This window comes from Schistocerca piceifrons, chromosome 1 (assembly GCF_021461385.2).
Source record: "Schistocerca piceifrons isolate TAMUIC-IGC-003096 chromosome 1, iqSchPice1.1, whole genome shotgun sequence".
NCBI classification, from domain to species: Eukaryota; Metazoa; Arthropoda; class Insecta; order Orthoptera; family Acrididae; genus Schistocerca; species Schistocerca piceifrons.
The window spans coordinates 422,705,472-422,722,467 of record NC_060138.1 but is presented as its reverse complement, the minus strand read 5'-3'; the positions used below and the strand labels follow the sequence as shown (position 1 = coordinate 422,722,467).

At 40.4% G+C, this 16,996-nt stretch overlaps 1 protein-coding gene across 1 annotated transcript in view; it reads right to left on the bottom strand.

Annotated features, from left to right (window-relative positions):
• Positions 1 to 16,996, bottom strand: part of LOC124789979 (nodal modulator 3) — a 158,658-nt gene that overhangs the window by 25,373 nt on the left and 116,289 nt on the right. The window contains exon 10 of the mRNA XM_047257524.1: positions 16,372 to 16,661. Within this exon, the coding sequence (XP_047113480.1) occupies positions 16,372 to 16,661 (290 nt within the window). The remainder of the gene's footprint in view (positions 1 to 16,371; positions 16,662 to 16,996) is intronic.

The window sequence follows — 16,996 nt, the reverse complement described above, 5'->3', positions numbered from 1 at the left end:
AGTCCTAGAAAAATTCAGCTCTCACTGGACTCTGAAAGTTTTTTTTGGCTACAAGCAGTGCGTGTAGAAAGTATCTGGATCCACATAGACTGCTTCAGGAATGATGATACACAAGCCAGAGTCAATGCAGCACAGATGCAATTATGTGAAGTCACAAAGCCTCTATGTTACAATCATTCCAATCCAACTTAAAGCTCAAGTATATCAGATGTTGGTACGAGGGCTATGCCGAAAGTTTTTAGCAGCCTGTAAACCATAAGGCGAAGGACAATGGGGCTGTTTTCATTTGAAAGAGCGATGTTTTTCGACCTTGGGACATGTCTGCACAGCCCCTGGCTAGCGGCGATCCCCCCCACAGCGCGGTAAGAAAGCACGGGCAGTGCTGAGTCAGAGATGGTGCAGGATGGAGCTGTCGCGCCGCGACTTTCGCGCCATGATTTTTTACGATTATAAAATTCTAATGGTACGCAAAGTGCAGAATTCCCCACAAAAAGTGAAGGTTTTGTTATATCTGTAACACTCCCTGTTCCTTTGTTTAGTGGCAAATCGACACAGCTCACATCACCAATTCTTCACTGAATATTGTTTATATTCAGGGCTATCTGTTTTTCATTTTCATGTCAACACTTCAATGTTAAATCTTCAAAATGTCACGACTGTAACCATGAAATGACCCCATACTGACAACAGCCTCTCACTACACTTACTCCTTTGTGAAGTCTGTTGCCAACAATCAATAACACTTAGGAAACAACAGTAACATTCATAAATAAAATACTACAAGCAGAAATGACTAACACTTTGCATTACTCAGCATTGATGTCCCACAGAGAGGAGTGAGTAGTCAGTGATAAAAACCTTTGACAACCTATCCAGTGATGTAAAGAGTAAAAAAAAAATTAACTTCAAACACAAACTGAAATCAAAATCGTTTGACAACTCCTCTACCCCATAGGAGAATATATCTGTGTGTGTGTGTGTGTGTGTGTGTGTGTGTGTGTGTGTGTGTGTGTGTGTGTGTGCGCGTGGGGGGGGGGGGGGGGGAAGGCAGCACATACAAAAGGTCAAGAGAAAAGGGATGAAGTGGGGAAGAAAATATACAAATAGTTGAGTACCAAATATTGTGTAGAAAAACGAAGTAACTTAAGACAATTATGTAACTGATCAAGATAATTCCATATTTTTCACTGAAAATTCGTAGATGAAAACTGACTTGTTCCGCATGATAGCAAATGTCCAAGCTAAATTTAACTAAACCTCTAAGCCATTGAAATGCAGATGCTGTGTCAGATAACAGGAGTGACTGGCAGACAGTATCAGAAACATCATCATCAGACAGCAGGTCAGTGTGAAGCCAAACACTGAGAATATGTTAAAGGGCATGTATGGAGAGCAGCACAGAGCGCAGTGAAAAATTATGGATATCTCGTCAATGTGGATGGATGAAGATCACACACAGTACCAAAGAAATCAGAGTTGATCCACAAAGCAAAATCCAAGACCATGTTAGGAAGAAAAATAAAATGCTTCATGCAACTACTGGCTGTTTATGCCTCGAAATGCCTTATTAATGAAAGAGAAGCAGTGATTTTTTTTTATTTTTTTATGTTTGACCATCTGACTTATCTCCTGCATGTTGGGTATACTGGGACAGCAACTCATTTTAGAATGAGATGCAAAAAGGGACAACAAGACTTGCAACTACAATGGATTACATTATTTGGGGCCATACAAGTATGTACCCACTTTATTTACTCCTATTTTGGGTGGACATTTTACTTTGCAAACATTGGTTTGTTTGAGAATAGGCATAGCCCAAAGCTTGTCACTGATTAAATAAACATCCATTTTAGTTGTAACTCTGGCAGTCTCTTTTTGCATCACAACAATGTGAATTGTTTCTGTTTTCAAGTAATAATTTTCTGTGTGGTAAAGCCTTCTGAAAATGACAGGAAAGTGAAAATGAATTCAATAAGAAGAAGAAGAAGAAGAAGAAGAAGAAGAAGAAGAAAAGTCCTGCTTTATAATACAATTACATACATATTTTTCATTTACCGATAACTTCTTTCAAAAACTACAGTCACCTTCTTACAAATATTGAAAGGAGGACCAGGGGAAAATGTTCTATCAGTATGACAGTAACAAAGTTGTCAGTTTGAATGAACAGATAGACAGACACACTACCGTATGTATGAAGAACATCTTGCTGCAGAAAGTTCAGAATGTTGCTGGGATCTTTGTACCTGATCTCCATTTAACTGACTTAGATTGTTCTTAATAATACAAAGATTTCGTATTTTCACAATTGTCATTTTTGTTGATCTTCAGCTACAACTTGTTTTAACTTCTCTTGATTTCCTTTTAATTCTGCTACATATTAGTGTGCCTACATTAATTCTTAGAACCCATTCATTATTCACATTCCCCAAAACATACACAGGTACTGAAGGCAAGGAAACATCAGTCCAAACTGGAGAGACAAACAATACTGGAAGTGATCAAAAGTAACAATGAATTAGTGTAATTTCAATTAGTAAGTTTGTCAACCAGTTTCAATGTTTCTTGCCACAAGGGCTAAAGTAGATTAGATAACATGTATTTTTCATTCCATACTGTGGGTATCCTTCAGAATACACAACTTGGGCGTGAGTGGACCCCATTCTGGACTCTACCTCAGAAAAATCCGAGAAGGCACCAGGAACTGAATCTAGGTCCTTTCACACCAAAGACAGTGATGCTAACCATTTGGCTATGGGGATGATAAAATATTTTCATTTGAAAGGTAATAAATAACTTGCCACAAAAATGTAAATGTACAATACACTGAGGTGCATATGACAATTCTTAGGCTATTGCAGCCATGCATCATCAAATAAAATATCATTTTACAACCCTATTTACAATGCTTGCATTACTGTACTGATTTTTTACAGTCATATTGTATTAATACTAGGATTGGTTTGGTTGATATTATTAGTAACATACGCACATCAGTTGGTTCTACGAAGAAATTCATCCATAAAATTGGAGTACTTGGTCACCAACAAATCCTTTAAGCTGCTCTTAAAATGAACTTTATTAGTAGTTTAACTTTTTATGGCTGTTGGAAAGTTACTGAAATGTGCGAGTCTGAATAATGAACACCTTCCTGGACCAAAGTGACTTCCAACCTTTGTAAAGATTATTGTTATTTCTAGTACTGAATTATTGGTGTGAAAAAGATATACAAGGTGTATCAAAAAGAATCATCTGATTTTAAAAAAATCAACTATTATGTTATTTGAGATATGCGTGTGAACAACATACTGTTGGAAAAAGCAAACACTCGAGTTTTACATGGGTAGATCAAAAAGAATCATCCAATTTTTAAAAATCATAACTATTTTGTTATTTGAGATAAGGTATATGGTCCATTTTTCTTTGCTGGGAACATGCAGGAGATAAGTCAGATGGTCAAACATAAAAAAATAAAAAAAATCACTGCTTCTCTTTCATTAATAAGGCATTTCGAGGCATAAACAGCCAGTAGTTGCATGAAGCATTTTGTTTTTCTTCCTAACATGGTCTTGGATTTTGCTTTGTGGATCAAATCTGATTTCTTTGGTACTGTGTGTGATCTTCATCCATCCACATTGACGAGGTATCCATAATTTTTCACTGTGCTCTGTGCTGCTCTCCATACATGCCCTTTAACATATTCTCAGTGTTTGGCTTCACACTGACCTGCTGTCTGATGATGATGTTTCTGATATTGTCTGCCAGTGTCACTCCTGTTATCTGACACAGCATATGCTTGAGAACTTTCCTTTCCCACGGTTGGAGACTGATTCAAACGACTTCATTTACTAACAAGATGGGGCATTGCCACATTGGCATCTGGAAGTGCAGGAATTTTTAAATCAAAGGATTACTGAAAGATGGATTGGTCAAATGGACCAAATGATTCAGCGTTACATTACTGGACTCCAAGGTCACTGGACCTCACTGTATGTAATTATTTCTTGTGGGGGTTTATAAAAGACTCTGTTTATACGCCTCCATTACCAACAACAGTGAATGAACTGAGACATTGCATAACAGCAGCTGTGGAAGCTGTAACTGAAGACATGCTTGCTGCAGTGTGGGAACAATTTGAATACCCCATTGACGTATGCCATGCATCTCAAGGGGGGCATATTGAACACCTATGAGAGAAGGGACAAAAAACTTTTTGAGTTTCCTGTTCATCAAAAAACAATCCCATTAATAAACAAAAAAAATTAATTGCATATATTTATTAGTTTCAGAAATATGTACATGTCAAATTGGATGGTTCTTTTTGATACACCCTGCATATCTTAATGATAGATTTCATTAAGGAGTAAATACACATGGAAACAGTAGTTACTATCCCTAGTTCTGTAAACAGGAACCTGCAGGATGTTCTTTAAGTTCACACCACAAATAATTCTCATCATAGTTTTTGGACCTGGAAAATTTTCACTTGGCTTGATGAGTTACACCAATAGATAACCTTGTGTGACATTATGGAATGAAAGTAAGCATAGTACGCTAGAATGAAAGTAAGCATAGTACGCTAGCTTCTTTTAATTTTTATATCAGTTATGTCTGACAACATTCACACTGCAAATAGAGACTTGTTTAGGCACTTCAAAAATTCTGTGGTACACTCCTCTCAGTTTTATCTATTATCAGGCTCTAATCCCAAGAATTCTATGTCATAAACATTGTTAGTATTCAGTTTTTACTTTCATTAAGTGTACATGTTTATTCTTAATCTTCCATAATAAAATAAAAGACTTCATCAACTTACATTCATTAAACAGGATCAAATCGACAGGCAGCATAGGGTCTATAAACTGCATGTCTCATGTTGAGGTACTTCTATGAATGGCAGAATACTATAAGTATCATGCCAGCACAGCTCAGACCCCACTTTGAACCAGTATCAGACTCCATTGTATCAAGACTTAGTTATAACAACAGCAGGTAATCATGTATCACAGAAAGATTTAATTACTGTATTATTCCTGTTTAACTAGCAAATACTGCACTGTCAATGCTCGAGATGGTGATATATATTACTGAAACAGGAACACCATTGTGCTTCATCTGCTAAATCCAATGCTTGTCTTACATAACCCATCAAATACATCCTTCTGCATTTTACCACCATCATTCTTTACATATGCTTAATTTTCCTGGATGTGTGAACTTTAAGATGAATGTAAAATATACTGTTGGACAAAATCAAGATTGTATCAAGTGCAGTTATATTTCATTATTTGCTTTTTTAACTGTGCAGTGACATGAAAGTAACACAACAGAATCATAAAGAATGTAACTTATCTCACTTTCTCTGAATATATATTAAGAGTTTAAAATTTAATCTGTTGTGAAAATATAAAATTGGGCATGAATAATAATAACATTAATAACAATAAAAATAAAATGATTTCTTGTTCCCAGATAGAAACAACCTGGCAAAATCAAAACAAAATAAAATCAATTAGAAACTGGAAGCTTCAGTCATTGTTATAACCTTATTTCTTTCAGTTGGAAAAAATAATGTTGAAAATGGGACTTTCTGTGGTTTCTCTACATTACATTTAAGTGAATACTGGGATGATTTCTAAAACAATGTGATGGCTGATTACTACCAGTGTCCTTACCCAATATGGTGTTCAAGCCTGAATCCTCTGTCTGGATATTATACATCCTGACCCCTCAGCCACAGAGATGGATATTCAGACTTTATATCATGAGGACATATCTTATGAAGCAATACTTGAAATGCAACTTCTCTGATTAAATAGGATAAATGCTAGCTAAAACAGTGTCTGCAAAGAGCTCATGCAAATAACTGTTAGTATGTCTAACTGACATTCACTTGTTATTGTAAAGGTTAGGTTCAGCCCTCATATGGCTTGGTTTACAAGTCATGATTACTTTTATGCATTAAATTAGGCAATCACTTATGCAATATAATCATTATCACCATAAAAACATAATATGGTCAGAATATTTGGATAAAGAAAAGAATCTTACCAAAACTATATGTATCAAATTGTGATATCTATCAATATTTATATGAATGTATGCGGGAAATAACTATTCATATAAATATTGATAGATATCACAATTTGATACATATAGTTTGGATAAGATGAATGTATGCGGGAAATAACTATCCCATGTGGAGTTGCTGGTCTCCCATCGTGCGCTTCCCTGGGTGGTGGATAGGGGAACACTCACCAGATATGGTGGGTAATAAGGAAATAAAATACCCAGGGCGGACCAAAACTAGCAAGCCTCCGCCCCTCTAACAAGGGAAGGGGGTTGGCGGCAGGAAGGGCATCCAGCTCTAAAAACATTGCCAAAACAAGAGGAATGATGGATGCTTCTCAAGATAAATGTTCCAGAGTAATAGCCTCCCATTCGGATCTCCGGGGGAGGCGTTTTGCGAAGGATCCAAAGGTGTTCAAGATCAGAGTGGGAACTCCAAACGTGGGAATGATGACGGAAAAGGGAAGAGAGATAGTAGACATGATGCAGAGGAGGAAGATAAAGGCTTTGTGTGTGCAGGAGACAAGGTGAAAGGGCAATAAGGCAAAGATCTTAGCTGAAGGCTATAAGCTACTTTATAGTGGTGCAAGCCCGGAATCAAAAAATGGAGTTGGAGTTATTTTACACAGAGAGCTTCAAGAAGAGGTATGTGAAGTCAGCAGAGTAAATGATAGGATCATGTATATTAAGATGATGTTTGGTGGAGAAATGGTAATAGTGCTGACAGCCTATGCACCCCAAGTGGGATGTTCAGAGAACGAGAAGGAAAAGTTTTGGGAGAGATTTGGATGGAGTAATGGTCGGAATACCAGAGAATGAAACAGTGATAGTTGGAGGGGATCTAAATGGTCATGTTGGCAGAAGGAAAGGTAGGGAAGAGAGGTGGCATGGACAATGGGGGTATGGCGAGAGAAATGAGGAAGGAAAAAAGATAGTGGAGTTTGCAGTGGCTTTTGATCTAGTGTTTATGAATACCTACTTCAAAAGAAAAAGAGAAAAAAACTAATAACATATAGGAGTGACAAAAATAAAAGCCAAATTGATCACATATTATGTAGAAGGAAAAATAGTGGGGAGGTGCAAAATACTAAGGTCATATACGGTGAAGGAATAGCAACACAACGTAAGTTGATCGTAGCGGATTGTGAGACGAAAGTATGTAAAAGACAGAGGAACATAAATCAACGTGAAAGGAAAATTAAGTGGTGGAGATTAAAGGTTAAAAATTTGAGAGAGGAGTTTAGTGAAAAAGTACTGGGAAAGGCAAAATTGGCACGGAGTGTGCAGGAGTGGTGGAAAATAAATATAAATAGTGCTGTTATAAGGAAGACCGGGGTGGAAGTGTTTGGGTTAACATCTGGGAGAAGGGTGCCAAAAGATAAGGAAGCATGGTGATGGAATGAAGAGGTGCAGAAGGTTGTGAAGGAAAAGAAAGACACTAAGAGGAAGTGGGATATGTCCGGAAGTGCTGAGGATGGACAAGCATACAAAAGTGCAAAGGAGGAGGCAAAACGAGCCGCGGCTAAAGCTAAAGCTGAATCAGTAAGGGAGGCATACGAACAACTACAGAAAAATCAGGATATGAGACAACTGATATGGATAGGCAAATCAAGAGATAAAGCTTCTAAGGATCTAACAGCAATAAAACAAAGAAAGATGAAACAAGAATAATTCTGCATGACCATGGAAAAATAATCCAAAGGTGGTTGAATTATTTTGAGAAATTGCTGAATGAAGAAAATGTAAAAATGAAAACTGAGGAAGGAGGGGCAAACGAAGGATTAACGATGGATGTAAGTAGAGATGAAGTCAAATGGGCACTATAGAGGTATTAAACTGATGGCACACACAATGAAAATTTGGCAAAGAGTTATAGAAGCAAGATTATGCAAGGAGACTGTGGTGTGTGAAGAACAGTTTGGGTTCATGCCAGGAAGAGGAACGACTGATGCAATACATGCTTTAAAGCATGGGGAGTTACAAGCCGATCTACATATGGTTGTTGGTTGGTTGGTTGTTTTTGGGGAAGGAGACCAGACAGCGAGATCATCGGTCTCATCGGATTAGGGAAGGACGGGGAAGGAAGTCGGCCGTGCCCTTTGAAAGGAACCATCCCGGCATTTGCCTGGAGCGATTTAGGGAAATCACGGAAAACCTAAATCAGGATGGCCGGACGCGGGATTGAACCGTCGTCCTCCCGAATGCGAGTCCAGTGTCTAACCACTGCGCCACCTCGCTCGGTGATCTACATATGGCCTTGCTTGATTTGGAGAAAGCATATGACAGAGTCCCAAGGGACAAAATATGAAGAAGCATGAGATAGCAGTGCGTGTCAGAGAAATATGTGAGATTAGTGAAGGAAATGTACAGACGTGCAATGACACAGGTGAGAAGTAGTGTGGGCATGACAAAGGAGCTTCCAGTAAAAGTAGGGTTACATCAAGGGTCTGCACTTAGTACCTACCTCTTTGACCTAGTCACTACCTCTTTGACCTGATTATGGATGTGCTGGTGAAAGATGTCAAGAAGGAAGCGCCGTGGAATATGATGTTTGCGGATGATGATGTTCTTTGTGAGCAGAGCATTGACAGACTTGAGGAAAAGCTGGAGGATTGGAGGAAGGCACTAGAAGAAAGAGGGATGAAAATTAGCAGGACAAAATCAGAATATTTAGCACTGAAGGATGTGCAGATGAGGTCTTGCAAGATCCAGGATGATGAGCTGAAATCTGTCTGCGAATTTAAGTACCTGGGGTTGTACATACAGAGGGACGGAGGACTGGAAAGCGAGATACAACATCGAATAAATTGCGGTTGGAACAACTGGAGGAAAATGAGTGGAGTGTTGTGTGACAAGAAGGTGAGCATTGGGTTGAAAGGGAAAATGTACAAGTTGGTGGTAAAGCCTGCTATGATATACGGGGCAGAGACATGGGCAATCACAGTAGCCCAGGAAAGGAAGATGGAAGTGACAGAAATGAGGATGCTGAGGTGGATGTGTGGGGTAACAAGGAAGGACAGGATTAGAAATTAATTTGTTAGAGGAGCTGTGAAAGTGGGACCCATTGGGAAAAAGATACAAGTCAGCAGAAAAAGGTGGTATGGACACTTACAGAGAAAAGGGGATGAGTATATCGGAAACAGAGTTGAAGATATAAAGATTGAAGGAGCGAGGAGGAGAGGAAGACTGAAGATGAGGTGGAAGGATAAGATATCCGGGGACCTAAGGGAGAAAGGATGGAAGAAGGAAAAGGCAATGGACAGAGTACTATGGAGGAGAAGGATCCAGAAGAGCAATGCTGACCCTACGTGACGTGGGACAAGGCGACGATAAAGAAGAAGAAGAAGAAGAAGAAGAAGAAGAAGAAGAAGAAGAAGAAGAAGAAATAACTATCTTGCTACCTAACATAAAAATTTTACACCAACAGTATAAGCACAGCCAATGCAATGCTCAGTCGTGGCTGTGTACATTGCAGGCATCTCGGCAGTTCCACACAGTCTGGTGAAAAGAATTTTGCAGTTTTTGGACAGCTGCAAAGGGAGACTAACACTGACAATCCCAAACAATATGACCACTGCCCTACACAAGACTGAATGCTGCCTGCTGCCACAGCAGACATGTGATGCAGCAAGGGAAGTATAAAAGCTGACCACAGATAGAAAGGGAATGATTCTAGAAGCAATAGAGACTGCAAATATGAACACACCCCCCCCCCCCCCCCCGTTGTAACTGCCGTCTGCTTCACGTCTGCTGTGCAGCGAGCTACGTTAATTGTATCAATTCTATTTCTCTTACTTGTCACTTCTTCTTCCGTGTGTTTTTGCTTTTAGGAAGCTTTAATTGTCGAGTGCTAGTAATAGTGTTCCACAGATTTCGTGTTTGTTTTGAATACAGTCAGAGAGAGTCCCTTTAGTCAGCCATAGTGCCAGTGTCGTAGTAACTGCCGTCTGCTTCACGTCTGCTGTGCGGCAAGCTATGTTAATTTAAGTATTAACTGTATTTTTCTTACTTGTAATTTCTTCTTCCGTGTGTTTTTGCTTTTAGGAAGCATTATTTGTTGAGTGCTAGTAATAGTGTTCCATAGATTTTGTGTTTGTTTTGAATACAGTCAGAGAGAGTCCCTTTAGTCAACCATAGTGCCAGTAGTGCTAGTGTTGGTTTCAATACAGTCCAGAGACAGGTGGTGCTATTTTCATTGTTTTCTTCAAGAAGTGTCTAGCAACCACAGTTCAGTCAACTATCAGCCACCTTTAGTGAATTAGCAGTCTAGTTAAAAGTTAACTCTCTACAGTAAATTGATTTCTTAGGATGGATAGGATGTGTGACTGCTGTGAACGGATGCAGGAGGAGCTGGCCACTGTTTGTGAACAGCTGAACGTGTTGATGGCCGCGGTCAGGCATCTTCAGGCTGCTGCCTCAGAGTGTAGCGGCAGTGGGGAGTCTGGTGCGTCGCATAGTACACCCCAGGTGTTACATGCTTCACCCACTGTCCCTGCTGTCGAGACATCTTCGCGGGTACCGGGCGCAGTTGGGTCACCCTCTCCCCAAGGGGACTGGCGGGTTCAGAAGCGCACGAGGCGGAGGGTCAATGTGGAAGCTGGTCGTGTGGCATCGCCCGCTCTGCCTGTGAGTGGACATGTGGCCGCTCCTTCAGCAAGGTCCGAGCAGGCACACAGGGGGAGGAGTTTATTAGTTATTGGGAGCTCCAACGTTAGACGGGTGATGGAGCCCCTTAGGGAAATAGCGGAAAGGTTGGGGAAGAAAACCAGTGTTCACTCTGTCTGCTTGCTGGGGGGTTTCATCTGAGATGTGGAGGAGGCCCTGCCGGCAGCGATAGAGAGCACTGGGTGCACTCGACTGCAAATTGTTGCTCATGTCGGCACCAATGGCTCCTGCCGTCTGGGTTCAGAGCTCATCCTCAGTTTGTACAGGCGGTTGGAGGAATTGGTGAAGGTGGAAAGCCTCGCTCGCGGGGTGGAATCTGAGCTAACTATTTGTAGTATCATTCCCAGAACCGATCGTGGTCCTCTGGTTTGGAGCCGAGTAGAAGGCTTAAACCAGAGGCTCAGACGATTCTGCGGAGATCTGGGGTGCAAATTTCTCGACCTCCGCTATGGGGTGGAGAAATGTAGGGTCCTCCTGAATAGGTCAGGCGTGCACTACATGCAGGAAGCGGCTACAAGGGTAGTGGAGTACATGTGGAGTGTACATATGAGTTTTTTAGATTAGAGAATTCCCTCCCTAGGCCCGACAAGACGCCTCCTGAGACGCGGCAAGGTAAGAGTAGGCAAAATGCGACAGGGGATAACAATATTAATGTGCTAATAGTAAACTGCAGGAGTGGCTATAGAAAGGTCCCAGAACTGCTCTCATTAATAAACGGTCACAATGCCCATATAGTACTAGGGACAGAAAGTTGGCTGAAACCAGACGTAAACAGTAATGAAATCCTAAACTCAGATTGGAATGTATACCACAGAGACAGGCTGGACACTGAAGGGGGAGGCGTGTTTATAGCGATAAGAAGTGCAATAGTACCGAAGGAAATTGACGGAGATCCGAAATGTGAAATAATTTGGGTGAAGGTCACGGTTAAAGCAGGCTCAGACATGGTAATTGGATGTCTCTATAGGCCCCCTGGCTCAGCAGATGATGTGGCTGAGCACCTGAAGGATAATTTGGAAAATATTTCGAGTAGATTTCCCCACCATGTTATAGTTCTGGGTGGAGATTTTAATTTGCCGAATATAGACTGGGAGACTCAAACATTCATAACTGGTGGCAGGGACAAAGAATTCAGCAAAATTTTTTTAAGTGCTTTATCTGAAAACTACCTTGAGCAGTTAAACATAGAACCGACTCGTAGCGATAACATATTAGACCTTCTGGTGACAAACAGACCCGAACTATTTGAAATAGTTGACGCAGACAGGGAATCAGCGATCATAAAGCGGTTACTGCATCGATGATTTCAGCTGTAAATAGAAATATTAAAAAAGGCAGGAAGATTTTTCTGTTTAGCAAAAGTGACAAAAAGCAGAGTACAGAGTACCTGATGGCTCAACACAAAAGTTTTGTCTCAAGTACAGACAGTGTTGAGGATCAGTGGACAAAGTTCAAAACCATCGTACAATATGCGTTAGATGAGTATGTACCAAGCAAGATCGTTAAGAGATGGAAAAGAGCCATCATGGTACAACAACCGAGTTAGAAAACTGCTGCGGAAGCAAAGGGAACTTCACAGCAAACATAAACATAGCCAAAGCCTTGCAGACAAACAAAGATTACACGAAGGGAAATGTAGTTTGAGGAGGGCTATACGAGAGGCATTCAATGAATTCGAAAGTAAAGTTCTATGTACTGACTTGGCAGAAAATCCTAAGAAATTTTTGTCTTATGTCAAAGCGGTAGATGGATCAAAACAAAATGTCCAGACGCTCTGTGACCAAAATGGTACTGAAACAGAGGATGACACACTAAAGGCCGAAATACTAAATGTCTTTTTCCAAAGCTGTTTCACAGAGGAAGACTGCACTGTAGTTCCTTCTCTAGATTGTTACACAGATGACAAAATGATAGATATCGAAACAGATGACAGAGGTATAGAGAAACAATTAAAATCGCTCAAAAGAGGAAAGGCTGCTGGACCTGATGGGATACCAGTTCAATTTTACACAGAGTACGCGAAGGAACTTGTCCCCCTTCTTGCAGTGGTGTACCGTAGATCTCTAGAAGAGCGTAGTGTTCCAAAGGATTGGAAAAGGGCACAGGTCATCCCCGTTTTCAAGAAGGGACGTCGAACAGATGTGCAGAACTATAGACCTATATCTCTAACGTCGATCAGTTGTAGAATTTTGGAACATGTATTATGTTCGAGTATAATGACTTTTCTGGAGACTAGAAATCTACTCTGTAGGAATCAGCATGGGTTTCGAAAAAGACGGTCATGTGAAACCCAGCTCACGCTATTCGTCCATGAGACTCAGAGGGCCATAGACACGGGTTCACAGGTAGATGCCGTGTTTCTTGACTTCCGCAAGGCGTTCGATACAGTTCCCCACAGTTGTTTAATGACCAAAGTAAGAGCATATGGACTATCAGACCAATTGTGTGATTGGATTGAAGAGTTCCTAGATAACAGAATGCAGCATGTCATTCTCAATGGAGAGAAGTCTTCTGAAGTAAGAGTGATTTCAGGTGTGCCGCAGGGGACTGTTGTAGGACCGTTGCTATTCACAATATACATAAATGACCTTGTGGACGACATTGGAAGTTCACTGAGGCTTTTTGTGGATGATGTTGTGGTATATCGAGAGGTTGTAACATTGGAAAATTATACTGAAATGCAGGAGGATCTGCAGCGAATTGACGCATGGTGCAGGGAATGGCAATTGAATCTCAATGTAGACAAGTGTAAGGTGCTGCGAATACATAGAAAGATAGATCCCTTATCATTTAGCTACAATATAGCAGGTCAGCAACTGGAAGCAGTTAATTCCATAAATTATCTGGGAGTACGCATTAGGAGTGATTTAAAATGGAATGATCATATAAAGTTGATCGTTGGTAAAGCAGATGCCAGATTGAGATTCATTGGAAGAATCCTAAGGAAATGCAATCCGAAAACAAAGGAAGTAGGTTACAGTACGCTTGTTTGCCCATTGCTTGAATACTGCTCAGCAGTGTGGGATCCGTACCAGATAGGGTTGATTGGAGAGATAGAGAAGATCCAACGGAGAGCAGCGTGCTTCATTACAGGACCATTTAGTAATCGTGAAAGCGTTACAGAGATGATAGATAAACTCCAGTGGAAGACTCTGCAGGAGAGACGCTTAGTAGCTCAGTACAGGCTTTTGTTGAAGTTTTGAGAACATACCTTCACCGAAGAGTCAAGCAGTATATTGCTTCCTCCTACGTATAGCTCGCGAAGAGACCATGAGGATAAAATCAGAGAGATTAGAGCCCACACAGAAGCATACCGACAATCCTTCTTTCCACAAACAATACGAGACTGGAATAGAAGGGAGAACCGATAGAGGTACTCAAGGTACCCTCCGCCACACACCGTCAGGTGGCTTGCGGAGTATGGATGTAGATGTAGAGGTAGATAGGCAACTTTGATGAAGGGCAAATTGTTGTGGTCTGGTACCTGGGAACAAGCATCTTGGAAAAGTGAAGCTGGTCAGCTATTTGGACACCACTGTCATGAGCATCTGTGGAAACTGGTTGAAGAATGGTTAAACAATGAATAAGTGAAAACGTGTCAGATTTCCACATCTCATCAAAGAATGTAGAGGTTGGAGGCTTGCCGGCTCTGTGAAGCAGGCTAGGCTACGATCTGTGGCAGATTTTCTGACAGAGGACAATGCTGGTGCAGGCACAAATGTTTCAGAGCATACTGATGAACATGGAGCTCCACAGCAGATAAACCATTCTTTTTCCCATGTTTATCCAACATCATCAATTATGGCAGCAGTGGACACAGTATCATTGAGATTTGGACTGTGTATCAATGAAAATGTGTCACCTGGATGAATCACATGTCTTGTTACACTATTTTGATGGTTGTGTCACCTAGGCGAAAAGCTGCTCTAAACAGACACCATACCACACATGAGTGGTGGTTAGGTTCAAATGGCTCTGAGCACTATGGGACTCGTGGTGGTTAGGGCAGCACTGTGCTGTGTAGGAAATTCACATGGGATATCACTGAACCTATGGTAGTAATTGACAACTGTGGACTACATGAATATTATAATGGACCACCTGCATCCCTTAATGCTCGACTCTTTCCCTGATGGCAATGGCATCTTTCAGCAGGATAACTATCCATGTCACAAAGCCAGAATCCCACTGCTCTGGCTTGGAGAGCATGATAGTGAACTTATATTGATGTCTTGGCCACAAAATTCACTTTGGCTAAACCTGATGGAACACAGCTGGGATGCTTTTGGTCAATAGCTCTGCACCCACAAACCACTGGGCCGTAATTTACTTAATTAGAATTGGGTGATTTGTGTGTGGATCCCTGGTGCCAAGGGAAGGGTTCAGTATCCTCTGTCCTGAGGTTGTTGGCTTTCTTGACCTCAGAGCCTCTATTTATCACTCAAGTAGATCTTCAAGACTGAGTGCATTCTGTTCCAGTCCTCCCACAAAGGAACAATCCCTGGCAGTACTGAGAACTGGATACAGGTCCTTCATATATCAGGCAGATACACTAACCACTGAGCTATAGAGGCAGACATGACTTGTCTTACAACTTTTCAATAAATCATCAGAGTATGGAGTCTTTTTTGCTACAGTTTTTCACTACACTCATAAGCAGATTGATGTATCAGTACAAATTATTTATATTCCAATAGACTAGGCAGTAAAAGGAAATAATTAAGATGAGTATGTACAAAAATCAATACCACAATGCACACTATTTAGATCACCCATATTAAAGTAAAGGAAGATAAATGAATAAAGAGAAAAGATGATGGAACTGATGAAAGTGTTTAAACTGCAAAATCTTCTGGCCTGTAATGAAGGACATAGTAAGCTTAACTGAGAAATGAAGCACTGATGTCACTAAATGTACCTTCACATGACAGTTACTGAAGCTGTGAACACTTCCACTTAGAAGAATATCGGGCCTAGGAAACTGGCCATTTGTACCATAATTTACAGCCACATACATAACTGTGGTATCATCAAGAATAATACATACTAAAAAAGAACAAGCATCAAGATTTATTTTTCATATTTACTTTAGTTCTATGATAGATCATAAATTTTAACCCCCCCCCCACACACACACAAAAAAGGGTGTGAGGTGAATTACACAGCAATTTCTTCCTCCTCAGCTTCCAAATTTCTTGCTCACTCACAAGTATGATGTATTTGCAGAAAAATTATAGCAAACTGTAGGACCTAATGAGTACACACACAAAATTATGTCAATGCAATCATATTGGCTCAGCTATTTGCGACGGCAGGTGTTACATTATTTGATGTTTCGTTCAAAATAATTCTAGAAACTGGCAACAGATGGCAGCAGTAGTCTGTGAATTGGTCTCATATGAAACGAGTCCAGTTTTTGAATGACAGGTGACTCGTGTGTTGGGAAAAATGCAACCCGACCTATACTTGGGTGCAGTCTTTTTAAGACAAAGTTGCTTTGCTCAGGTTAGGTCTCCAAAGTGTTAACACATTACTAGTTCATGAAAATTTAAGTACACAGGAAGACATGCAACTGCTTACAGTTTCTGGAATAAATTAAAAAGAAAAATAAACTACATCTCTGGCAAAAGAGATACATACCTGGCTTTTAGTTTTTCACTCTCAACCTCAAATACATTGATGATGAGATCATTAACTTTCTGTTTGGATTTAACAGAACCCCCAACAGTGTGGGCAACTGCTGTTAGCTTTATAGGTGAAGCAGCTGCAGAGTTCCACAGGAATACTGATGGAGAATACTTATGACAACCTGCAGGTACAAATTCATAGGCACCTGGGAGGCTGACACAAGCTTTGTTCACACCCCTCTCAACTGACAGATTCTGTACAGATGCAGCTCCAGATTTTTCAGACACAAGTTTGTATTGTACCTGAATATGAAAGCAAGATTAGAATAGTTACATAATTTATTAAGCAGTATTTTTCTCAAACACTTAATTTTAATATAATAGTAGTACAATAACAATAAAGTGAAGTTAAGTGACATTTCTGGCTGATGGACTCCATGATGTTAATTCACTTGCACATATTGAAAAGGAATTTTTAACTACTGCACTTCAGTATGTTTGATGTGAGTAAAATTATTATGTATGAGGGCTATTCAGAAAGTAGGGAACATTTCCATCTGACACCGCTAGGTGCGCACTGATAGCGTACATTTTGGTATGTGCGTGCTCGACAGCTCAGTCGGCATCCATCTGTGACA